The sequence below is a fragment of the Grampus griseus genome (assembly GCF_964374135.1).
Source record: "Grampus griseus genome assembly, chromosome: 2".
In the NCBI taxonomy this organism is placed as follows: Eukaryota; Metazoa; Chordata; class Mammalia; order Artiodactyla; family Delphinidae; genus Grampus; species Grampus griseus.
The window spans coordinates 158,431,809-158,458,772 of NC_139018.1; the positions used below are offsets into that span (position 1 = coordinate 158,431,809).

Genomic DNA, 26,964 nt, shown 5'->3' on the forward strand with positions numbered 1-26,964 from the left:
AAATTTTCCTATACAGAGGTAGAGTCCAGTGCACAGGGCTAAAACAATATTCATAGTCTAAACAAGACTGAGTCAGGTTTTACGGAACCCACTTTCAGTTACCAGACTGTATGTACATACATACAATAAATAGACTATACAATTTTTTTAAGTAGTTTAATAAACTCCATAAAATAATAGCAGATGCATTGAAATATTTACATAATTCAATTTTCAAATCTCTCTCATTCAAATAAAAGGGATAAAAATAAGATGTCTGCTTTAAAGGCAGCAGAACCTCTTTCCTGAAATGGATGTTGGGTAAAATACGATACTTTACATGGGAGGAACTAATTTGAGAGGTATTCGTATTCAGTTAAGAAAATATGTCCCTTTTTAAGCTACATAGATTAGGGAATATAAAATGATATTTTCTATATGTTTAGGTCTCTATTTCAAATTCTAAATCCAACTCTTACTTGACGAGAGAAGCTGATTCTGGAACCCATACAGAGTGTATCAACACAATTATAATGGAAAGATAATTAACTTTTCATATTCTGCTTGTTTGCTTTTGAAAGTTTAAGCCAGAAAGAATCTGACAGTATTTCTGGCCCAAACAGTTCCATTTACACATGATACAAATTTCACAGAACCTGACTAGTACTTGGCTTGGTGTTCTTGGGATGCTGGGTGTTTCCGAGTCCCTCCCATTAAGCAAAGCATGTCTCATCTGGAGCAGGCATGTCTGGGGAGCAGGTGGATGAGTTTAGGGCACAGACTAATAACCTAAGATTCCAAAGTCTTCCAAGCTCACACAGGAGGAAGGTGAAACACAGATTTCTGCTGCCATTTGCCTCAAAGACCTGATGAAGGAGAAACTTAGAAACCTCTGTCATTTGTGACCCAAGAAAATGTGCAAACCCCAAAGCATTGTATGCTTCACTGACCCAGATTCTTAAGACTGACGTGGTATTCTATCGTTAACCCTTTAATTTTACTTGCTGTAACAGATTTTTATGCAGCCCATAAGGAAATGAGGGATAGTCAGAAACGAAAAGAGGTGGTCATAATTAATGACGCATAAACCTTCACAGTTTAATTTTGTATAACTTCACTAAGCACCCACAATGAAAATGCAAGTTGAGTTTTTTATTCAATCATTCTGTGAAAAATACCTCAGTAAATAGGAACATTTTGCCCTTCAATGATCTTCCACGGGAATACCCACCCCCACCCCCGTTTTTTTAAATTTTAGATTTTTAAAAAATTTTATACAAATAGACTAACTTTGATTTAAAGTAAACATATAAAAATTGAGAGGAATATTGCTTGCACAATGGACGTGGAAGTAGAGGAGGGGGTGGGCAGGGGGAGGAAGGGCTCCCACGCGGGCCGCGGGGGAGCAGCCTCCACCAGGACGTCAGGGCAGAGAGAAACCACCGCAGGACCAGAAGGCACAAGCACCCATGTGATCTAGAATGTTCCCGGGGGGAGGAGTCGGGGGAAAGGGCTACGTTTGGTTCAGCACTACAGTCAAGTTGATTCTGCCACTGTGGAGAAAACCGGCTAAAATAAAGGTGCACAGAAACGTGACAAGTGCTCCCCCTGGAGAGGAAGAAAGCTCAGAAGACAGCTCGCAGGAGTTGTGCAGAGAGAAACAGCCAGTACTATTTATTTGGATGTCTGTGCCATGGTGGGTACAAACTATATTCTCTGCTCTGTGGGACCAAAACCAAAACAGAAGAAAACAAACAAAAATCCCCCCCCCCAAACCCCCGAGAAGCAGCAAGAAGGAATGCAAGAAGTCTTACGGGACATACTGATCCAGGTGGGGCGGTGAACGCGGCGTGTGACTTGAATGCACATCCAACTTCGTCACCTACGCCGGGCTTTCCTGTCGGTTCCGGCTACTGACCGACGGTGGGGGGCTTAGGAAGTGGCCAAGCCGCTTTCCGTGCCTCTAGCCGACTTCCTTTCCCTTCCCTTCCTCCTCCAGGGTTAGAGTCTTTCCTCCACGAAGGAAGCGCTGTTCCGGGGCTGGGGAAGGCTGGACTGGATCCCACGGTACCGACTTCGCGTCCTCGGAGCCCTGCTGCGCGTGCGCGTGGCGCGGAGGCGCTCATCAAGGCAGCCTGGCGGAGCTATGAATTTTAAAAAAAGGAAGAGAGAAACAAAACCAAACCACCCCAAGACTGTCTTTTCTCGAACTAAAGGAGAAACTGAGGGATGGCACGGCCTCCAGCGGGGACGCCCACGGTTAGGAGATGATGGCCGGGGACCACCTGGGCAGAGTCAGATTGTCAGCACTCGCTGACCGCTTCCTCGTGGGTCTTCGCAGGTCCTTGTACTTATCCTCGCAGAGGCGGGAGATGGCCTGGGGGCAGAGGGGAAGTAATCAGGTCAGCCGGGAGCCAGCGCCCTCGCCCTGGCCGGCCCTCGGCACTGAGGACACTCGGGATGAAGGTGCAGAGGGCCTCTGCGCCTCCTCTGAAGGAGGGCTCTAACCCGTGAGCCTCCTTGTCCCCACACTTTCAGCCGTCAAAGTCGGATGGGAAGAGCTGGGTGCACGTGCAAAACTGAGCTACACACAAGTGCAAGACACAAGAGTCACACAGCTTATCAGTGATGGCCCAGAACCCAGGCCAAGACCACAGGGGCTGGCCCTGGCTCTAACTGGGCTGTGGAGAAAATACTTTGAAAAAATGAAAAATAAAAAGGCAGAATCAAACTTTTTTGGATTCCCAATCGGTAGGGTCATCTGGTAACTTTTTCCTTATAAAAGTGCATGCTGGGAACACTCTTTTTGTGGGTACATTTTTTAAAAAACGGGTTTTTAAAAAACTTCTTTGACTTAAAAAACAATCAGTGCACATTAAGTAAAAACCGCCATTAATAAGGTTATTAAAATATGAGGTTGTACAAATTAAATCCAGGGCACCTCGTCCTTATTTTACGACACGCAGTATCAGGAACTGCCGCAAGCACACAGCTCAGTCGGCAGCAGTGCACCCGCCGGGCACCAACACCTCTTACCTCCAGCTTATGGGCCCTCTCCCTGCTAAGGGGCTCCAAGGGGAAGCTCAGGTTGTTGGCTTCCGCCAGAGAACGAAGATCAAAATAATACTTGGCATAAACACTGGAGGGCACGTTGATGTTGAACTGGAGCAATTCGAGGAACTGTCGCTCCAGCTCGTTCCTGCAGAGAAAGCCACAAACGCACAGCTCAGCCATTGTCCCCACCTGTGGCCGCCTGGGCAGGCTGCTGGACACAGCCAAGTCCACCTGGTCCAGTGACCGGAAGGATGAGTCCTGATTAACTGGGATGATCACCAGAAAGTGCTTAAGGGCGACCCTGACACTGAGACTGAGTACATCTGTGCACGCGCGCGCGCGCACACACACGGCAGGCTCTGGCCTCACCTTTCCGCGTGAGCCATTGGCTCAAACAGGGCAGAAGATGCAGTCGAGAGCTGTCAAGTGGAATCCAGTGAGGGCGGACAGCAGCCTGGAGGACAGGCCTCCCCAAGACCCAGAGGACTGCCCTTCCCGGGAGGAGAGGTGAGGACGCGCTGACCGGCCTTCCTCCGGACCACGGGAGGAGGAGCGGTTCCCCAGCCCCAGCGCACACCCATCACCTGCAGGGCATGTGAGGACCCCCTGCTGGGCCCACCCATCTGATCCGGCAGGTCTGGGTGGGCCCGAGAACGTGCATCTCTAACTCTCCTGCGAGCTGCCGCTGCTGGTCCTGTCCGCCCCCTCAGAACTACTCAGCGACAGCCCCTGGTCCACAAGGGAGCCAACCAGCTGTATGAAGACGAACCAGGGCGGCCAGAATGCATCTGAAAACTTCCCTGTCATCAGGCCTACTTCTCGGTAGTTACTGCCGGGGGAGAAGCGTCCTCAGCGACAGGTCTGTCTGGGAGCACTGCTCCAGGGCCACCTCTCCAGGCAGCACCTCGGGATCACTTCTGTCCTTTATCACAGTCTCCCCTCCTTGTCTCCTCGGAGCCAGAAACCGTGACAGCTGATGGTGCAGCCTGGCCCCAGCTCAGCACCTGACATGAGGTTGGTGCTCCATAATTCCTGTTACTGAAAGGAGCGCACCAAGCTCAGCCTGGGCGGAGGGATCCAGGGAAGGCTTCCGGGAAGTGAGAGCTGAACTGAGCCCCGGAAGCGACCAGCTCCGGCGGGGAGGAGCCAGGTGGGGGCGGGCTGCTCCCGGCGGGGGGGGGGGGGGGGGGAGGGCGGGCAGCTCGTCTGCTCCCGGCCAGGGGCCCCATCTAGCCATCCGAGCCCGTCTAGCGCTGCTATGACAACGGGGGCGGGAGCACTGAAGCGGCAGGGTGGCAGGTTCCCCGACGGAAGCTCCCAGGCAGATCAGAAGCGAGAAACCTCAGCAAGTCGTTATCGAAGGCCTGAGCGCCTCAGAGGGGGAGGAACCAAGACGTCGCATTCAGGTCATTTAATCGGAGGGGCTGCTTCGATGCAGCTTCGAGAAAGGAGTAAAGCCCCAAATGTGTGTGTTGTGCTAAACTTTACACTTTTCATGACTTGTATTTATGGCTCCTTTCAGTGAGATTTAATAAGAAGTCATCCTGTGAAATACTGGAACCCAGGTAAAATCTTAAGTGTCAAAAATACGCTAAGGCGGAAGTGTTCTCCTGGGCAACCTGGGAGCTGCCTGTGGACAGACTGCCACCCGGTGGCTAAGAGGTGCCACTGCAAATCCCATTCTCCAATGCCAGCAAGTTTTTAGTATAAATGTTAAGAGAACTAGTCAGCTAGCTGTTCCTGCCCCAAATGGTATCTAGACACCACTGCCTCTTGTTGAGGGTATAACTAGGATTAAAGTCAAGAGGAATCTTGTTTTGAACAAGGTGGCAGTTTCCCAGGGTTCCTTAGGGAAAAAACAGCCTTCCTGAATACTGAGTGTTTTCTTGAACAGAATGTTTAAGTTTGGGGGAAATAAAGATTTTAGAGCTTCTGTGTTTTCCAACTAAGGCAAGATTTAGAAAATAAAAATAATTCCCCAAATCTGAATTTCCAAACGGCAGAAGTACATCCTCCAGGGACATCTGACAGCTTGTTATGTGATAAATCATCAAAAAACTAAGTGATGCAGAGAGAACGGGCTTGATGGATTTACTGCCCCGAAGGGGATAATTATAAGGAAGTAGTTCTGATGTAAAACTTTATAATAAATAAATTCAAGTCAATAAACAAAAAAATTTAAGAAATATTTGTTACGTTAGATCAACGCTGTAAAGAAACCCAACTGAACTGATGCCATTTAGCAACTTGCAAATGGGGTTCTAAAATGGAGTAAAGAGAGTTGTTTTCATCACCTAATGGCCTGTCGGCTTTTGTAGAAAAATGGGCTCACTTTAAAGACCAGCCAACAAGCAGCAATCCCATTTCTGGGCATAGATCCCAACGAACGGAGAGCAGGGCCTCTGGGAGGTATCTGCACACCCGTGTTCATATTCACGACAGTGTTATTCACAGCAGCTCAAAGGTGGAAGCAACCTACTTACGGTCTGGATGACAGTTATCTTAGTAACTGTTTTCACCTCGAAATGTAATCAAGAATTTTTTAAAACTATGCTCATTTTATTTTTCTTGCTGTCAAAAACTTCCTATTTGTCTTACTTTTTATGATAAAGAATGACATGTAGGAAGGAGTCATACAGGTATGCAGCAGGAAAAGGCTCTGGCAAAAGACCGAAAACACAAACAGGAGCTCCCAGGGCAGCACAAAAATGGGGTGCCCAGCGAACCAGCAACCGGAAGAGGGGGGGTAGGGTGGGGAGGAGCCCACACTGGTCACTGGGTCCAGGGACCTGTATGTGGACCGGGACACAGTGGAACCTGCTCCAGCTCAGAGCTTCCTCAAGGAAGCCAAACAAGACGAGAAAAATATTAGCAAGAATCATGTCAGAAATGCCTGTAAACCATAAGGAACTGTAAGAAATTCATCTGATTGAGTGTTTCCAAAACAGCTCATCGCTCCTGGGAGGTTCTGACTCCACTTCTTGTACGCCCAGCCCCTGGGACCCCAGCCCCTGGGCCGCAGCTAAGTGTGAGCTCAGGATGGTGCCCTGAGAACACGCAGCCCGACCAGGACAGCACAGGGGGACTTCGAGGACACAACGCTCATTTTAAGCAACTGAACTTGCAAAACGTGACAAAAGCAGTGAAAGTCTTCTCTCTGAACAGAAACAGGTAACATTTTAGCCCATCTGCTGCCAGTCATCAGTCTGCAGTAGATACAGAGCTGGGATGAGCCCCAATGCAGACAGGGAGCAGGAAGGTATAGGAAGGTTCGCCTAGAATAAGGCTTTCAGCAACTGTGTCCTTGCTCGGCCAGCCCATAACAGACGTGCAATCACATCCACTCATAACCACACTGAGCAGGTCCACAAAGGGGAGGGTTTCCTCTGCAGACACCCCCGCCCACACTCACATGTCCTCCACTGTGATGTCCTTCAGGATCTGGCAGTAGTCCACGTTCCACACGGCCTGGTCGTCCCATACCTTGGAGGCCAGCAGGATGGCCCCCAGAACAATCCGCTTCCAGTTGGCCGGACAGATGTCAATCTCTGCATATGTTAGAAGCCTTTCGAGGTACACCTGGAAGACACGAGCACGCCGGCGCCCGGTGACCTGCCTTGTTACTGCTCCACACTCGCCAACACACGTGAACCAACTCCCAGCTGTTCACTGCACTCCCCCAGCTCAGCTTTAAACAGGCGCTGACAGCCTGATCACATGTATTTTAAAAAGTCAAAGGGCTCAACGAGTCTGAGGCAAAATGGGCTGAGAGGCACACTCCGTAACTGGATGTGTGAATGAGGCCGGCCCTTAAGACTCCGGGGCAGGAAAGTGTTCTAGGAGCTGCGGGTTAATTTCTCACTCTACCAACTATGACATCAACACACATTCAACAAACCACTGGGCTTCCCTGGTAGCGCAGTGGTTAAGAATCCGCCTGCCAGTGCAGGGGACACGGGCTCAACCCCTGGTCCGGGAAGATCCCACTTGCTGCGGAGCAACTAAGCCCGTGCGCCACAACTACTGAGCCTGCGCTCTAGAACCCACGAGCCACAACTACTGAAGCCCGTGCTCCTAGAGCCCGTGCTCCGCAACAAGAAGTCACTACAATGAGAAGCGCGCGCACCACAACAAAGCGTAGCCCCTGCTCACCGCAACTAGAGAAAGCCTGCATGCAGCAACGAAGACCCAACACAGCCAAAAAAAAAAAAAGTTCCGTTTAAAAAAAACAAAACAAAACCACCAATGTGCCAAGAAGGAGAACAAAGGATGTGAAAGGAAGAAACCTATTTTTTTCTATCTGTAGTTGTTTCTAAATTAAACTCTTTATTTTGAGGTAATTGTAGATTTACAGGCAGTGTTGATAAACGTATTTTTTTAATTATTATGGTAAAATACACATAAGATTTACCACTTAATCATTTCTGTGGCATTAAGAACAGTCACAGTGTTGTGAAATCGCCACCATCTATCTCTATTTCCACAACTTTTTCATCTTCCCAAATTGAAACTCTGTACCTATTACAACTCCCCACTTCCCCTCCCCTGGCCCCTGGCACCCACCTTTGTACTTTCCGCCTACGTGACTGTGACTACTCTAGGTACCTTACATAGGTGGAATCGCAGTGTATTTGTCCTTTTGTGATTGGCTTCTTTCATTGAGCATAATGTTCCACATTGTAGCATGTGTCAACATGTCCTCCCTTTTCAAGGCTGAATAATGATCCATTTTATGTATGGACCACATTTTGTTTATCTATCATCCACTGACAGACATTTGAGTGGTTTCCTCTTTCGGCTACTGTGAATAATGTTGCTGTGAACACTGGTGTACAAGTATCTGTTCGAGTCTCTGCTTTTGATTCTTTCGGGTATACACCCAGAAGTGGAACTGCTGGATCATATCATAATCTATGTTTAATTTTTTGAAGAACCACCATACTATCTTCCACGGCAGCTGAACCATTTACATCCCCACTGGTAATGCACAAGGGTTACAGTGTTTCCACATCCTTGCCAACACTTGTTGTTTTCTGTATTTTTTTTTTAATTATTGTCATCCTAATGGGTGTGAAGTATCTTATTTTTTTTAATATTTATGTATGTATGTATGTATGTATGCATGTATTTGGCTTCGCCGGGTCTTAGTTGCAGTACATCAGAGCTTCGTTGCTGCATGAGGGATCTTCAGTTGAGGCATGCAGGCTGAGTTGCGGCATGCGGGATCTAGTTCCCTGACCAGGGATCGAACCCAGACCCCCTGCATTGGGAGCATGGAGTCTTAACCACTGGACCACCAGGGAAGTCCCTGAAGTGATTGTTTTTAAATGAAATAATTCCAGCTGAAGTTGTAAAATGAAACCAATTGTAATATAGGATTTATAAACTGCCATAATTTAGTTTGAAGACAAACATCAGAAATATCCACAAAGCCCACTGCTTAAGCTGGATCACAAGGTACGAATGCCTTTTAAAGTCCCCCTTCATAAAAATCTGTTTATTGGTATGTTTTACATTTTTCTGAACTGTGGAATGATTACTTCCATAGTTTTTACAAAGGTTGATGACTAATTCTTCTCATTCTACCAAGGAGAGAATCAAAAAGATGTATGATAGGGAATTCCCTGGTGGTCCAGTGGTTAGGACTCCACACTTTCACTGCCGAGGGCGCGAGTTCAATCCCTGGTCGGGGAACTAAGATCCCACAAGCTATGTGGTGCGGCCAAAAAATAAATAAAATAAAATATTTCTTAAAAAAAAAAAACAAGCAGAAAACTGAAGCTGGACCTAACTCCAGATTTTTTAAAGCAATTGTTATGAACAGTCTTCATCCAGATCCCTAAGACTCTATTCCTTTATACAGACGAGCTATGTAAACCTCTCCAAGCTCCCCAACGAAACAGCTCCTCATTGACTCAGTACAGAAAGAAGGCTACTCAATTTTCTTCTTATTTTACCATAGTAGATAGATATTAACAGGTACACTAGATAATATTTAAGATAACATTTAGAAAAAAATAACGGGCATCTACCATGTCTGATATTCCACTAGGGCTAACTAGAGGAATCAGACATGAAAATACAGTCCATTACTGAGGGAAGGCAGTTGTTATGTTGGGAGATAAGGCATTCATAATAAGCGCCACTTAACAGCATGTAATTTAGCAGAACTTGCCAGTAAAGCTATACTCAAGGGTCAGCTGCAATTTCTTTAGTAAATTCCCACTTGGGTGTTTTAATTCTCTGCCAAGTAAAATAACAGACAATTGATTCTTTCTCAACACCATTCCCTAGACCGTTGCTAACAGGACATTCTTGCTCAATTAAATTTGCAGATTTACTTTCATAAGAAGGACCGTCCTTGGGAGTCTCTAGAAAATACAGGCCAGTGAGCACTTACTGAGCTACAAAGAGCATTCGGTTGACTGTACAAAATAAAACTGTTAAAGGCACGGGGGAGGAAGAAAATGCAAGCTCATGGAATCCAGGATATGTGACCAAACTTCCGACGATGCTGGAACTTTTCCATGGATTTTAAAGAGCAGCACTGGGTCCGTTCATCTTAAGACTCTCGTACCCAGAGCTTAGCCAACTGGGACCTCAACAGCGCTTCCTATTTGCTAGTATTTGAAGGAGCACAAGAATGAGATATTTGGATTCGTCACTGGACACCATCTGAACAACAGCTTTTGACTTCCTTAGAAACCACTAACGTGACCTAAAAAGGGAGTCTTCGGGGTCAGAATGGATAGATTCCACAGGTCGCCTCAACATCAGAGCACCAGCCTCTGAGAGGCACTTTGGGGCTGCAGTCCAGGGGCTGAATGGCAGCCCTCATGGCCATGCAGCAATGGCTGGACCTGCCAGGCCACTCGAGGGGGACCCAGCTGGGCTGGCATGACTGGTGCTCCCTGATACAGCCAGGAGCAAGTGGCTGAAGGTCCTGGAAGCTCCTTGCACAGGCAGGCTGCAGTCTGGTTCCTTGTGTGCAGCAGTGCAGAGCTAACTGTGGGCCCCCCCGCCTCCCCCCGGGCATGCCGCCAAGAGAAGGCCCAGGAGAAAGGCCGAGAGAGATGCAGTTCTGCCAGCTCTAGACCGGGCCTGTTGTGAACGGCTGCTTCTACCTCTAGAGACTGGAGAGAAGGGCAGGATCATCATACATGGGGCTCGCTCAGAGCTCGCAGCTGTCTGCCCTCTGCCCACAGGCCCCAGGCTGACTCGGCCAACCAAGCAGGCCCCAGAGAATCCGTCTGCAGAGCTGGGCCTGCTGTGCGGGCCCCAAAGCTGCTCACCTTTAGGCTGTAGCCAGCAAGACCGCCATATATGTATGCTAATCCCCTGCTAAGCCACCAGCTGATGTCACAGGACAAGAGAAGATTTCAGCAGTTCCAATGACTGACAAATACACATCACTCTCGTAGTACTCCCAAGACAAACTAGCCACCCCTCCCAGCCATCCTCGGAGACAGGGAAACACACTTTACATGTTCTCCATGTCTCTGCAGAAACTTGTGTCCTCCACAGGACGCTAACCTTCTCCTTCATGCTAATAAATCCAAACTCTAAGGCACTACAGGGCACGGTCAGGTCACAGTTTTCTTAGGAATGGAAGGTAAAAAAAACCCCACCACATTCCATCTGCAGAAGCTTCAAAATGAATCTTTCATCATGGTGTGGATTTTAGTACTAATCTTATCCACGGTGTCATCTGATTTTCTCACCCTTCCCTCCCCTTTATCACAATCTCCTTTCATTAAAATATCAATCCTGCTGCCCAAGGTGTGTTTTGTTAAGGACGTGACATCCTTTGGAGGAACAAAGCTGAGCAATAAATATGCTTCCCAATCATGACCTAAGGACCTATCATCACTCCAGATCACCAGAGGAAGACTTGTTGAATGTCTGTTAACCTACCAGGCGGCAAGTTCCATGAGAGAAGAAATGAACAAACAAACAGGTTACTGTCCAATCATCCGAGAGTACAGGGCTCTTAGTGTGGCAGAGACACAAAGGGTCCTGTACACTTTCTGTCACACACCAATCTCTTCTCAGGAACTGCAGGGATGACTTTCTGGTCCCTCGGGGCAGCCCGTGCACTGGCAGAGCTTACTTCTTATCTGAGTTGCACACAATGTCAGTGACGAAAGGTCAGTGACAATGGGCTACACAGCCAAATCTATTTCCCAAATGAGATCTGACCTAAAGAGTCCGTCCCTAAGGTTTTCAGAGTCTAAGTAAGGTTACAGATTTTTATCTCAAGTCTTAAAGTGCAGATTTATGTCCATGCTGTCTCTGAGTATCTTACAGACACATATTTACATGAAAATCACAGAAGAGAAGGCAGCAACTACAGCAGTCCTTCCGATATATGAACTTATCACATCTGATCAATGGTATTAAACCTCTGCAGGGAACCAACACCACAAACCTGGACGTTAATGAGGAGGCGCTGGTCCTTCTAAGGCCCTTGGGCCCCGTGCTTCACTTACCTGCACGCAGCATTTCAGCTTTCCTGATTCTGAGTGCGATCTGACAATGGGCTTTAGGTGGGCACTGTGGAGCAGACCACACACGCACCCTCTTTTAGGAGATCCCGTCGCTACCCTCCCAGATAAAAGACAACCCTGAAGTGGTGCTGTGCTTCCCAGGTCCGTGACGGACATTCCTGCCTGCGCCCCACTCCACGACCGCGTCACCCTGTGGGCACTCACCAGGGTGACAATGGCACATTCCGCAGTCAGCTGAGCAGCACTGAACAGTGTCCGAACAAACCGGTAAATCTGCTTCTGCTCTGGGTTGTGTTTGTCATAATCTGGTGGCACTTCGCATTTCTGGGAAAGGAGAGATTCTCAATGACTGGCCGCCCAACAAGAATAACAGAGACACGACTGGACAACACCCTGAGACCCCGGGGGAGGGTTACCGAAAGAGGGTGAAGGTTCTCATCGAAAATATCCAAGAGCATCCTTCCATCTGGGTCCCTGGTTGGGGGGGCGGGCCGGGGGGAGAAATAACAGAAAACGGAGTTTACCTTCTGCAAGAATGAATGCCAGTCAAAAGGAAACAAAAATGTATTTTGATTCAGCTGTTATTTCAAGAAACAGAAGCAGTGCTGTTAAGAGATGCTACTGATTATTCATGAATTATAATTTGTTTTTCTTGGGGACAACACTTAGTCATTTTTGAATAGTCCAAGAAATAAAGGTTATGAATCACATTTAGTTTAATTAAGTGAAAATCTAGATTTTCATTTCCTGAGTTTTCAAATGAACCAAATCTAAATTTCTTTAACCTCTTGTTTCTGAGCAAAGGCTGACAGATCTGTTTAAACCATCCTTAGGTTGTGGTCGACAAGAAAGAAGTCTGAGGGTAACAATGAACACTCATAGTGTGTCCTGGAGATTAGTTTGAAAGTTTCACAGCATGCAACTTAACCACTTCGCTAATGAGGAGTTTCATGATTGTATATTGAAAAACAAGAGGGAACATGTAGAAAAGTGTAACTGGTTGTTACCAAGCCGGTAACTGCACAGACCCATTTAAAGTGGCAGTGTTCACTGTGAGCTCAGCGGGGCCGCTGGGCTCTGGGGGGGTCGTCCACACTCCACTAGTGATGGCTCTACCTCCATCTGTTTTATGTCATTTGAGTTTTGTCTAAAATTATTTCTTTAAAAACCAAATTTGGAAACCACTGCTTTGGTTAACAGCACACAATTTTCCAACGTCAACTAGGCTCGCAAGTATCAGAAGGCTGCAGATCTGTCCCTAACACGCACGCCCCGTGGCAAACACTACAGTTTCTGTTCTATGAACTTACTGTCTGCATCAAAATAAAAGCGAAAGAAAGAGCTTGGCAGACCAGCTCAATTTTCATCCCTGTCTTTGCACAGTGGGAACTGTTTTTAAAGCTCTGGGCATTCATACCTGTGCTGCTTTTCACTAGCCTGCAGGACAGACAGCAAAGATTTAGATGAACCCGAATAAAAGCACGGCTCAAGCAGTCAGGACTGGAGAGTGGGGTGAAAACAAAGTGCACCTGGCGCTGAGGAATCGTGATCCCCCTCGACTGCCAACCACCTCTGCCAGGTACTCAAGGAGGAAGGTGAGGGACGCCCCCAACTCCTCAGGCTCTTCAGCCCTGTTCAGTTCTCCTGAGGAGTGAGAGCCCCTGAAACACCATTCAGCACTCTCGAGAAACTTTCACAAGTAATTTTAAAAATCAAAATGTAGGTTCAGAAATATAAATAAGGATTCAAAATTTAAGCTAAAATGACTCCTCTGAGAAGTGGATTTTGCTTTCACTTCCATTAAAAGCTATGAATCTCAGCACAGTCTCTATCAAAGCTAAGGGATCTATCACCAGCCCCTGAGGCTGGGTCAGTATGACTTATCAAAGAGGGAGTCTGCAGACACCTCTTCTCAAGACACTTTCAGGCTACAATCTGTAAATTAATCATGCTTGTTTCCACAGGCTGACTTTTCTGTTGGGCTCTCTCCACTTCCTCTCGGCCCAATGTATCACCATTAACCCAGCAGAGCATATCATTTAAAGTCTCAGTGGTATATTGCTTGGGTTCAATTCCCAATTCCCCACTTTACTAGTTGTGTAATCTCAGGCAAATTATTTAAAAAAATCTCTCTATGCCTCAGTTTCTTTATCTGTAAAATGGAGATAATGTCAGAATCACCTCATGGAGCTGTTATAAAAAATTAAATGACATAAGGCATGCAAAGAGCTGACCATTAAAATGCTTAAGGTAAATGTTTAAATGATTCTTCTGTGAGTCCCTGTTTTAACTGACTTTTAAAATTAACTGAACTATCTCCAGACATCTATCAGAGAGAGAATTTCTACTACATTAAAATAGTTTATGACTAAATTTACAACAAAACTTTTTCTACTGAATTGAAACTATAAACTAAACATTTTTTCATGTTAAAGCTGCACACAGAAAATTGTTAAAATATTTTATAACAGACAGAATGTTTAAGCAAATTATACAGAAAATAAAGTCAAGAGGAGGCTGAACATTGTCAAGAAACTTTGTTTTGCTGGCTTCATTTCGTGTCCTCTGACTCAGAAGCAGTTCAGCATTTACCTAGGAAGTGTGGATAAATTGTACTAACTTTAGAGATTCTATGAAAATGAAATAAGAATATAAAACTCAAAGGCTAAGGAACTAGAACGTAATAGGAAAAACATCACAGTAGATGATGTGTGATGTTTTTAGCACAAAATTAATCAAAATCCACCTACCTGTTTTTGATGTGGTAATATATTGCGAGAGCTACACTGTAAAGTAAAATGCAGAAGTTCAGTGTTTCATAAGCACATTCAAGATGTCATATATTACCTGGCATCAGTCTGACCATAAATATTTAAAATTTAAGTAAAAAATGACCCATCTGAACAGCCCCACTTAATTCACAATGCTGATTAAGAAAATGCATTCTTCAAAGTAAATCAATCAGGTACTTATTTTGAGCAATTATTAAATCTTTTCCAGAAACACCAAAACTTCAAGTGATATTCAGAAACAAGTTTCTCTTTCTAGCTGAAACCTTAAGCTTTCTTCACTTTAAAATATAGGCACTATGTAAAAAATAGGTGGTGAAATTAAACACCTCTAGAAGTCTCCAACTCAGCACCTGCTGTTTTAGAAAATTAGTGGTTTCTTTATAACTACCATCAAAATGTGAATATTACCCACAGTGGTTTGCCATTTTTTCTTTTAAATCAATAACCTCTTGGAAATCTGCCTAATTTGTTCATTCATTTGCTGAAATGGTAGTGTAACTCTTATTTGTAATACCTTAAAATTTTATTTTACATTTTAAAAGATCTGGATTTAATGAAGACATTCCTATCCCCTGAATTTTCTTCAAATAATGTTTTTCTGATTATAAAATGTGTTACATTCAGATTGAAGAAATTTTTGGAAAATAAAAAAAGTATACAGAAAAATAATTCCTCTGCCCAGATTATTACTATCAGCTTAAGATATAGAGGTATTTATTCGTATCTACCTAAAGCAAACAGGTTTGCATCCCACTTTTATCCTCATTAACATTTTTCTTACCATTAAAGTGTTATTCAAAAACGTGACTTTAAATGGCTGACTATATTCCATTACGTTGTTGAATAATTTATTAACCATCCCCCTACTATTGAACATTTAAGTTATTTTTAATATTTTTGCAATTATGATTAACACCATAATGATAAATATTTGTGTGACCTATGACTATATTATTTCCATAAGAAAACATCCTGTACTTGGAATTACTTGCTCTAAGGTCATTAATAACTGTAAGGCTCCCCACATATACATCCCAGTATCTTTGCAGAAAAGCTGTACCAGTGTACTTCCCCACCAGTGTCTGTCTCACCTCCCCTTCACCAACACTCACCTTGAATGTTTTGAAAAAATGTTCTCCAACTGGACAGGTTAAAAGTGTAACCGTTTTCAATTTGAGTTTCTTTGATCACCTGTCAAGTTGGCAGGGTTATTCGTGTTGACTGCCCAATTTTTTTTTATTATTTCCTCTTTTGCAACCTGTCTAGATCCTTCCACAATTTTTGTTTCACTTTAAAATGTACTGAGGAGGCCAAAAATTTATTTTTTAAGCTTCTAAGAACATAGCTAACTGGCTGCATCAGATTGTGTTCTCAGAGCACAGAAACTGCCATCCAGGGCACCAACATGGAGGTAGAGGGCTGGGTCCCAAACACCTCAGCTCACTCGGCGGCGGCACTCACTCAGAGACCTGGGCATGCACGCTGGACTCTGAGTAGCTCAGATGTTCACCCACGACTCAACATGACTATAGCTCATCTCACTCTATCAAAGAAAGCATCTCCTTCTAAATCTCTCTTTCCAGATCTATTAATTCAAATGATTTCAGCTAAGTGTTAAAAGTATCCCTGAGCAAATGTAATATATTCTCTTCCTCCTAACATCTTGAAAAGCATCTAAGCTGATGAAGGAAAGTGGGGTGAAGGGACTTCAGAAGTTTAAAAAATAATGGTACAGTTTTCAAAGTGCCTTCACGTACCTTAAAAGCCCTGCAATGGGAAATAATAAATGTTACTGATTCTATTTTATAAATAAGAAAATCAGGTAGAGACACTAGACGTCGGGATTTCCGACTTGTATCATGGTTTTATGCCCTTTCATTCTATAATGCTGCCTCTAGGAAAAAGGAAGAAAGTACTGTTTTATTCATTTAACAGTCCTGCTGTGATGATTAAACTGAATGTTTCATATGATTGGGTTTGGTATAGTGATTACTTTAATTGCTTTGATTGATTGAGAAAAATATGGTCCCTGCTTCCCCTGTGAGGGAGCACATCACAGGAAAATCACCACGGCACTGAAGTCAGACCAGCTGGGTTTAAAAACTGGCTCCTTCATCAATTAGAGTTTATCCACCTCTCAGAGCCTTCAATTCCTCAACTAAAAAATTACAATTCAACCCACATCACAGAGTGGTTATTACAATCAAATGAAGTGTATAAAAGCATGATCTCAAATATAAAGTTCTAAAGCAAAGTTATTATTATTATTGTTGTTGCCCTATGAATAATTCCACCTCAAGAGGTCTTCCGGCTTCTGTAGATGGACTGAAGGTCTTCGGGGCCCCAAGGTTACTGTCTCCCAGATCTCCAGAGCTGAAAGCAAGCTTGGACGTTATCATGACTCAGGCCTCCATAAAACACAGTGCCAGTCTGTAGGCCAATGTCCACTCAAGATCATACCCCGGAAAGTGAGAAAACCAAGCTGAGGATGCACGTGTTGGGCCCAGCTCCACAGGCCAGTTCAGTCGGTCATTGTGAAAGAAGTGACTGCCGGGGGCAAAGGACAGTCAGCTGAAAACAGAATCAATTCCAGGCTTCAGGCTTTACTCCAAATGTCCAGCTTTGGAGGCCTGCTTAGTCTGCCATGTCCTCAGAAAATGGTGAGGTCACCCAGGACAGGCTGACCAGAGGGTTAGCTCAACTGCCCTTGCTGCAGAGCCAGGAGGGAAGGGGAGCTGGGAATGAAGAAATGCTATTTTCTTGATCAGGAAAACAAAACATGTTTCTGACCGCGGGCACTACCCTCGCTGTACTTCTCACCTAGAGCTAAGTCAGAGGTGCCGGGTTCTGGCGGGTGTACGAAGCTGCTCTCGACCCTCAGGCCCGGGGCCGCGGATGGTGTGGGCAGCTGCGAGCGGCCCTCACCGCCCTCCCCCTGTCCTCTGAGCACCATCCCCGTGCTCACACAGGATTCGGGGCCTGGGTCGGTTACAGGGGCACGGGGGTGGGTGGCAAACTCTAAATTCATACCACAGCTATTGACCTTCAGGAGAAAGATGTGAAAATCAAGTTCTCAGAGAAGATACTATGCCTGTGAAAAAAATGAGCACAGAATTGTGCCCAAATGTGTCACACTGCTGCTGCTTCTCTTTGACAGTTAGAGCCACTCTCAACCCTCCACCCATTCCTGAACCAGAATTCGTAAATGTTTGTTCATTTTGGCAATCCTCGATTTACAGAAGGGGATTTCTTTTCTTGTTCTTTTTTTTTAATATGAATTTTATTTCAGAGTACTTTTCAACTCCTGGATTTCCATTTGGTTCTTTCGTAACCTTTCCCCCCCACCCCCACCCCAGCCGCATCACGTGGTTTGCAGGATCTGTTCCACAACCAGGGATTGAACCTGGGCCACGGCGGTGAAAGCCTGGAATCCTAACCGCTAGGCCACCAAGGAACTCCCCAGAAGGGTTTTCTTCTAAAATTAGCTTAGAAAGCTATTGTTAGAACCCAGAGCATTTTCTCCAAGGTCCTACATGGTTTATCAGGAGGCGAGTTCAGCCCACGAACGCTTACTCTGCCCACAGGAAGCTGAACTACTGATTAATGAGTTTGTATCAATTTTAACGTCTTGGGACAGGAGGTCACAAGGGCCTTGGCAGGTGTAGGATACGGTTAGGCAGAATTTTAGAATAGGAGGGCCTTCAGACTTCCAATCTCCCTGCCCTTCATGACATTCGTTGCCCTCGTGCTGTCAAAGGCCCTGGCTGAAGTTACCCAGGCCAGCTAACATCTCAAAATGACCAGAACCAGGTCACGTGTGACATACGGGAATTTACAGGGAACGATTCTGATGGTATTGCTACAATTAGGGCCCACCCTACCCAGCTCCCAGGTCCAAAATGTACATTTTTGAAAACGGCACATTTTAAAACAAATAAGCGACTGACTGAAGGCATCTCAAGTCCGGGTGGTGTGGAGAAGCGTCCTCTGGACCAGGGCAGCCACAGCATCCACCCTGGATGCCTCCTCTCGGCACTCAGCCATCATCACTGGCCCAGCCGTCCAGCTGCTTTTCCTCCCGGTATTAACCACAGGTTAAGCTTTCAAGGGAACTCGAAGGCAGTTGTTCACTGACACCAGGGGTTCTTGGCCTTGGCCACCTATGAGAATCTCCCGGCGGGGTTGACATTCCAGATCCTGGATCTGCGGGGCCAGACATCACACCTCAGTGGGGCTCTAAGCCCTCGGGGGCCTTGCGGGTGTGGCGAGCTGGAACCACTGATTCACAGACCGCACTTGTGACTGCGGAGCTTCTGCCTCCCAGACTCCACACTGAAATATCAAATTGTCACCCAGACCTCCTACTGGGCCCCGGAGTGTCTGCATCACAACCAGTGGCAGTGTGAAGTCATCCCCAGGTGAAGCACTGAGCGACAGAGTCCGAGCCCCTGGAAACCCACAGCTCCCGCCAGTCCTGGAGGGAGGGTCCCAGGCCCCAGGGAGGCGGGGCTCTAGGGCTCGAGCGGGTGCCAGGTGCCAGGTCTCCAGGCTCCTGCTTCCTGCCCCAGCACCTCCCAGACCCCGGCACAGAGCCCAGCCCCAGGGTAGGGCAGCTCGGCCAAGGGCAGGGCGGTGGAGCGAGGGCACATGCGGGCTCCCAGCCGTGAGCGCCCACTGTGGGGTGATGCCCGCTGGTCCCTCAACCACCAACGGAAGGAGGGAAGAAGCTACGTTCCCGTTTAGATCTTAGAAACAAGCAACCCATAGGGGAGAAGGCGGCCTCGCTCTAGGCGGGCCCACCTCCCACCTTCCGCCTGGAGGGGGCACCGTCCCCACTGCTTGGCAGGCCTGACTGCCATGTGTGGGCACACGCAGAACAGGGCTCTGAGGCCTGGATGCCTGGCCCACTGGAACACAAGAAGCCTTCTTATTTACAAACACAAACACTCACCGCACATGCTAACGTGGACTGCTGTTAAATGTGGACTCTTCTTAAATGAGTGCAGAGGCAAAATATCCCAGGTTTTTCATAGCTGAGCCATAGGCCACAGACCCCAGCACCTTTATCAAGGCTTCCTACCACAATGCTAGTGGGAACATTTCTGGAAAAACCAGCATTCCATCCCTCCCACCTCCCCCTTGAAAATAAGAGAACTGAAACCACAAAGGGAAAAGATTTTATCCGAAGACCGCCCCCCTTTCCTCCCTTAAGCCCCATTTTACAGTAAGAGACCAGAGCGAGGGGGCTCAGCCCACCTTCCCTGCTGGGGAGACAGCCAAGGTCAGAACCCCACTCTCCACGCTCCAGGCAAATACACTTCCATGGTGCCAAGCCTGCTTTCTACTGCAACCCCACGTCAAAGTGGGACCCATTACACCTTGAAGGTAAAATACTAGCAGACTTACGCCAGGATGGCTTCACTAGGAGGTGGGAAGGTAGAAAGTATGCACAAAACTCAAAAATATCCTCTAACCTACATTTAAAATCACTGAAAAATTTGGCCTTTTTATGTAAACGGTAATATAGACAAATATTTTGAACACCCCACATTTTAACTCCCAAAATCACTTTTTAAAAAGACTTCTTGAATATGGCCTCCCCCTGCCCAATCTTACCACTCCCAGACCCCACAACCAACCAGTTAGCCATCAGGTTAAGGAAAAGAAAAGACATTCAGTTAAGGAAAAGAAAAGACATTCAGTTAAGGAAAAATGTGTATACCCACCATTTAATTGTATACTTGAGGTTTGGTTGACTGACTGTGCTATCATCTAGGAAAATAGTCGAGCAGGAGCTGTATTTCCTTCCTATTTGTCCTGGAGGATGCTAAAAAACAATGGCAACAAGACAAGGACAATTAAATAGGGCTCAAAATTCTTCCAAGGAACATCATCCCCTTCACCTTGAGACCAGCCTATAGAGGAAAAGTGTCTTGGTGAGAAATGTTAACACTACCAGCAAGAACAGTACAAACCCACTTCCTTCCTACAATGAAATTCCATGTTCTTCCACAAAGAAAAGTCACCACCACCACTCCTGGCCCCCAGCCTCCATCAGAACAGTACACTCTCGCAATCGAGCATCAAAGCGTGTGCTGCAGAGTCCGTAAAATCACTGAGAAACAAGAAGTATGCGCTCATCACATCAATGAAAGCCCTTGCTGAAGGCGGCATCCTGGATTGAGGCACGAGGATCAAGACAAGAGTCCACTGCACCCATTTTTTCTATTCTTGGGATACAGTCGATTTGGGGACCATGGAAAATGCAGCCAATGTTCATTTAGAATCTCCGAATCTTGAATTTCAGGAGGTGAAGATAAAAATAAGTGAAAGTTATCTGATGCTCTTGAAAATACTACCAATGTATAAGCTTCAGGTAGGGTGCCTGTGCAGTCTCATGCCTGGTTTTTTCACAGCTACATAAATTTTGAGCTCTTTGGAAAACTTCAGAACTAAGATCTACTTCTGAAATATACTGTTAAAGAACAAAGAATTTAAAGAATTTAAATTATACTCGGATGACATCTAATTGAATAGTAAGTCGATTTTTGGCAATTATGTGGGCAATATGATTAGTAGACATCAATCTGGATAATTCTAGCTCAAAGCATGTTAGAAAAAAAATAATAAAATCATCCAAACAAGTCTCCACTTGCCTGGTGTTATGCTGACAATCTAAGTGTCATTTTCAGCAACCAAAAAAGATAATTCCTTAAGGATAACAACACTGCCTGCCTCATGTGCCCACCCCCAACGAAGCCCTCAGTATCCATGGTTTATGAACATGAAGGGAGCTTTAAAGCCCATCAGAGACCAAATGCCCTGTTCGATACTTTTAACATTTACTTCTTATTTAATAAGGTTTCCCGGGACTTCCCTGGCGGTGCAGTGGTTAAGAATCTGTCTGCCAATGCAGGCGACACGGGTTCGAGCCCTGGTCCGGAAAGATCCGACATGCCGCGGAGCAACTAAGCCCGTGTGCCACAACTACTGAGCCTGCGTGCCACAACTACTGAGCCCACGAGCCACAACTACTGAAGCCTGCATGCCTAGAGCCCGTGCTCCACAACAAGAGAAGCCACCACAATGAGAAGCCCACGCACCACAAGGAAGAGTAGCCCCTGCTCACCACAACTAGAGAAAGCCCGTGTGCAGCAACGAAGACCCAACGCAGCCAAAAATAAATTTAAAAAAAAAAAAAAAAGAGCAAATCTCCCAAAGAGGCAAAAGCAAGGTTTAGAGTATTTAAAATTTCAGTTCCTGGATCACACTCACTTCATTCCTTGACTTCTATGGCTTAATACTCATGAAAAAACTATATCCATACTTAAAACACTGGAAAGACTTTCATCAGTTTTGCTATTGAACTTGGAAAAGTATACAAAATTTACCTATAAATCGAATGAGCAATAACAATAATAACATCAACATAGTCAGCTGTTGCTGAAATCAGTTTGCAGATCACCTTCCCGTTCAGTCTACCACGTGAACAGGTAGACAGGAGTCATTCTACAAGATCGGAGAAGTAAGACGTCAAGGCTTTTTCAAGGCCCCCCATTTATCAGGTGGTAGATCTAGGGCTTGAACAAAATTCTTTTGGCTCCAAGTCCAGCTAACAATGTGACTCTTGCTTAACTGATAAATAACGCTCTCTAGTTACTTTATTCCTTCACAAAGTTTTTACAGCTATCACCTGTCTCAATATTAAGACAAATACTGTGATTGTTTTGCTGAGGGTAAGGGAGGCTGGCCATTCAACTCCTGATTCATTCTGTTTTAATATCTTTTTTTTTTTTCCCTTTAACTTAGAATGATCAATTCACTTTAGGCATGCTGTCGTCGAGGGGAGGAGGATGTTACAGAAAAATTAGGCCAAAGCAAAAGCCATGAGTTTCCCCTAAGTTTCCGGGGGGTTGATTCCGGACTCCCAGCCACGTACAATGCCACCCACAATTTATAATCAGAGACTTCCACGTTTTAGTTAAAAGATTCATTAATTAGCTAACCAAAACGTCAGCAAATTTTAAATAAACTACAAACTTTAAATAAAGCCCTTTACACAAGCCTTTCTAAAATACCTAAGCATCTCTATTGTAATGTATTAAATTTTCCTATAACTGTTGATCTAATTACATCTAAAACACAGGTGCTGATTAGAATATTAATCTTTATAATTTGCCCTAGCTCAGCTTACTGTTAAAAGTCCCCCAAGGGGTTTATCCTCAAATGGTTTCAAGCTTTAAAATCTATAATAATTCTTTTAGAAGCAGCCTCCTTTTACTTTTTAAGTCTCTCTCGGCAAATTCACAGCCAGGGAAAGGCCCCCTCTTTTCCAGCCAGGGGTTCCTTCTCTACTGCCCTCTCCCTGGCGACTGTTCCCAAAGTCAGCCTCTTTCACTTGCTAACACGTGCTGCTGGCTAACGTGTTTCTGGAGCCAGAAAACCCTTGTTTCTCTCCACCTGGTGGAAGTTATTTCCCTGTTGTGATCATCTTCCCTCACCTCTCCTTACATGGCTTACCTATGGCCACTGCTTTTTAGCAAATAGCAGCCTCTTTGTAGATCATCTTAGCAACATGTAGTAAGCAGGTTATTCAGACACTTAAAGGAGAAATTAAAGAAACAACGTCCCTCACGATAAAGCAAATAAAAACCAAGAAGGTTTTATAAATAAGGGCAAAGTATAACGGTCATTCCAGAGTTCAACAACAAATTAAATTACAAATTTTAGTTGGGCCCAAATTCAGAAAAGAGTGTTCCCTCTGACTTCAGATAAATAAGTTAAACAACTTCTGTCCAGGTGGGGCTTGGCGAGACCATCTGAGAAGCACAGAGGAGGAGAGCTGGGAGGGCAGCTCTGAAGCCAGTCCCCTGGGCCTCAGTGCTGGCTCCACCGCTCATCTGGCTGATTCTTTGTGCCTCACTTTCCTCATCTGGAAAATGGGAGTGATAAATAGTACCTCCCAGGTGTGGTTATCGAGTACACTAAACCAATTACAACAGAGCCTGGCACAAACGTGGTAAAACACTCAATAGACTGTACTGATTATTATTATTGCTACTTATCTTTTCTCTACTGCTCTAACTTATGACACCCAAGTGTCCCCAAACCTAAAAAGCACAGCTGGTTTATTAGCCTAATTGAAGCTGCAGGTAATTTCACTCAAATTCTATTTCAGTTGGTTGCAACGGCACATTCCAATGGCTCCTCCTGTCGTGGGCAGAGCTGAAATGCTACTCTGCAATGTGGTCTGCAGGGTCATGCTGCTACCCTGGTCATCTGCTACATAAGGCAGCACAGAAATTTCTTTTATAGGAATAAGCACACCTGAGCACATTCCAACAACTGTTTGCTTCCGCTTTTTGTGTCGGGAGGTGAGAGGGTTCACAGGGGAAAGAGGACACTCTGAGTCAGGATGCACAGCATGGGGCAGGTCACTGGGACTGTGCACACCGCAAAGCGTGAGGTCAGCAACAGCATGTGAGACAGATGTGCAGACTGGCACGAGGAGGGCGCAGCTCTGCCCACGAGCCACCCTCAGAACTGCCTCTCCCTCCAGCCCACTTTAAAGGGGCTGCAGTGACCAGCGGAGGCGGTCTCCGCCCCACCCTTCCTCTTGTCTGCAGGCTCCTCGGCTGACCTGCTAATGAGGGGGGAAGTGTTCCAGCGCACCCAGCAGGCGAAGAAATGGGGGTGAGGGTTTACGGAAGGAGTTCTTCAAATCTCTCAACGCTCTATGTCCAGGTTTATACAGCTTTCAAAAAATAAAAAAGGGCACGGTAATGTTCAGCGTATTTTCCTTAAGACATAGCTTGTAATTTCACATATGCTTTACACTGATTCTTCAAAACCTGAGAGGGCCAGGGAAGAGGCCACTGCTTTAAGAATCTGATAAAAACTACAGACCTTCTCTTTGACCCTTAGAACACGGTTCACGCACATATATACTGACATTGCCCAAGAAGGCATCACCAGTCTCCCACAGGCCGAGCGTGGAGGCCCTTGAGTGCAAGGGCCTGGCTATGAATTTCTTTCCAACTGCATTTTGTCCAGATTTTCAAAGGGCAGAAAAGACAATATTATGGCTTTAAGTCTGTTTAGCACAAAGCTTCAGGGCCAAGTACTTCAAGTTCTACAAATACTTAAATGCAGGCAGTCTAGAAATCCTGAGAAAACCCCCCTGAGAAGTCAAATACTTCAATCTTGTTCTCGATATGAGAATCGATAGCACGCTTATTTGGTAACACGCCTACTTCATCAAGGGGCAGAAGTTTACAGGGCAAGGAGGTTGTGGCTCTAACTCTCCTGGTGGCTGGGCGCCACAGTCCTGGGGGTGCAGGTTGGGGTCGCCATGGGGCAGGGGTGGAAGGAGGCTGGCTGCACCCGCTGCTCAAGGAAGAAAGATCAAGTATCTTTGATGCCTAGCCAGCAGGTCAGGGAGATGCTGCTCAAAATGGCCAAAAGACTAGAGCCGGACTTTTTAAAATTAAAGTGTTGTCAAATTTATCCTTTCTTAGAGCGTCGAAAGAACGTGCAGACTCCACTGGACCTATAAACAATGAGGGAGAGGAAAGAGTGTGTGGAGGCAGACAGCCTCATGGAAAACAGCTGTACGCTTATTCAAATGGGACTAAGTTAGGAGAGCAAGCAAGTCTCCTGGGGGAGCGGGTAGGAGGGAAGGATTAGAAATGTAAAAGAAGTGCTCCCGTGGACCTGAGTGGGGTCTGCTGCCGTATCGTCCACACACATCTTCCCAGGATCGGCAGCTGTCTGGGGCTTCTGGACAAACACTGGCCCCGGGGAGAAATGCCAAGCCGTGCTCGTCCAGTCACAGACCCCACAGAGCACGAGTGCACTGCAGCGTTCTTCACATTCTTCCATGTGCGAACAAGATTCACGGACCATTTCCCCATCACAGACACAGTATGACAGCTCTCTGCGCTGGACAGTCATTATGAAGAACACAGGGAAACAGCTCCACTTACATGGTTAATGAAGAGACTCTTGCGTTTTTCTCTCACTGTGAAAACAAAAGATGCAACAGAAATGTTACTCGCCTGCGTGCCAAACCCTTGCAGGCTGTTGAGGACGGGCCTCTGCGTCAAGGTCCCATCCTTCCACCAACCAACGTGCCCAGATGCTCAACTTACTACATAAGAAATGCAACCTGCACAAATGCAGATCTGACCTCGGCTAGCTAACAGAGCAAAACCTAAACCCACTGACAACATGGCACCCAACAAAATCACTGCAGCCATAGTTAACTGAGGGGTAACAGCTTTCTAAGAACTAAATAAAGTAGCAACTAGTAAATCTCATAAAACTTGCATGCATCCACTAATTTAAGATGATCAACAGATAACAGGACTATTTATTTCTAACCCAACCAGACCCATAAACGTCCATACTATTTGGGTGAAATATGATAACAACAATACCCATAACAGCATTAAAATACAGGACAGTGTATGTCAGAAGCATTATTGGTCATGGAATCCAATTACTCTCCGTGCTGGTGCAGGGGAGGAAAACCGGCTTCTGTGGAGGCCGCCCAGAGCATCCTGCCCCCTCAGGGAGGCTGATCCAACTCACAACAAAAACACCGCCCCTTCTGAAATGCTGTTCTCACGCTCTGTGTGCGAGGTGTGGTCTGCACCCAGCCTTCCGTGCCCCAGATCCCAGTGTTTCTCAAAATGGGGGCCCCTCAGCCCCAAATATGTAGAAGGGGGACAGGGAAGCCAGAGGAGCTTTTTGACAATGTAGTAACATTGAGTTTTGCATTTTCTTTCCTGAAGACTTACTTTTGAGAATATATACTAATCAATCAACACAGGTAATGAGCAGGTCACTGGAGAGGACAGAGATATATTTAAATCAAAAGGGAAGCTAGGAACACTAGTTGCGAGTGTTCGAGGAAAAGGGCAGGTGGGGCTCTTTCATTCAACCTGGATTCGATTCCCTGTCCGTGCCTGGCAAGGAGATGAGGCTGCTCTAGAGGGCGCATGAACGCTGGTGCTTCCCCAGGCTCCCGAGCGCGTTGGGTTAGACCAGGCGCCTCCAGATGACAAGAGCAGTGGATACAAGTGACAGTCATTCACATGGCTGATAAAGCCTTTCAGGTGTACTTCCCAGAAACTCGAAAGTGCGGAGCTCCTACAACCAGGTGAGAAACTCTTTGGCAAATAAGTGGACTCCAATTCCTTACTGTCAACAAAACTGAAGACTGAACTGCAGCTATCAGGAATTATTTTGGATGATAAATCCCTTGGAGTTTTTTGACATATAAACCAAATAGAGTAGAAAGAATTTAGTGATTAACAAAACTCCTTCCATCCCCACCTATTGATGTGTATAAACAAAACTTTTCAGCACTTACACATCCATAAAAACAAGAAGATCTGATGACTAGCACCTCGTTCCAGCTACATGTAATAGTCATACACAGAAACATCTCAGTAAGAAATGTTTTTCCAAAAATTATTTCACTTTTCTGTTTAATAGCTATTCATTAACATTTTAATGCTTGTATTGTTTTGATCAACTGGGAACTAACAATAATGATACCACAATCCAGAATTTATTTATAACACTGAGAGACTTATGAGAAATAAAAATTAAATTCAAGTGAGATC

The 26,964-nt window shown here is 45.7% G+C and overlaps 1 protein-coding gene across 1 annotated transcript in view; it reads right to left on the minus strand.

Annotated features, from left to right (window-relative positions):
- Positions 1-1,116: 1,116 nt before the first annotated feature.
- Positions 1,117-26,964, minus strand: part of CCNY (cyclin Y) — a 125,496-nt gene continuing 99,648 nt past the window's right edge. Inside the window, exons 3-10 of the mRNA XM_082647349.1 lie at positions 25,318-25,352; positions 20,059-20,159; positions 14,291-14,326; positions 11,957-12,014; positions 11,745-11,864; positions 6,446-6,612; positions 3,016-3,178; positions 1,117-2,356 (exon numbers count right to left, since the gene is read on the minus strand). Coding sequence (XP_082503475.1) covers positions 2,240-2,356; positions 3,016-3,178; positions 6,446-6,612; positions 11,745-11,864; positions 11,957-12,014; positions 14,291-14,326; positions 20,059-20,159; positions 25,318-25,352 — 797 coding nt within the window. The 3' untranslated portion in view covers positions 1,117-2,239. The remainder of the gene's footprint in view (positions 2,357-3,015; positions 3,179-6,445; positions 6,613-11,744; positions 11,865-11,956; positions 12,015-14,290; positions 14,327-20,058; positions 20,160-25,317; positions 25,353-26,964) is intronic.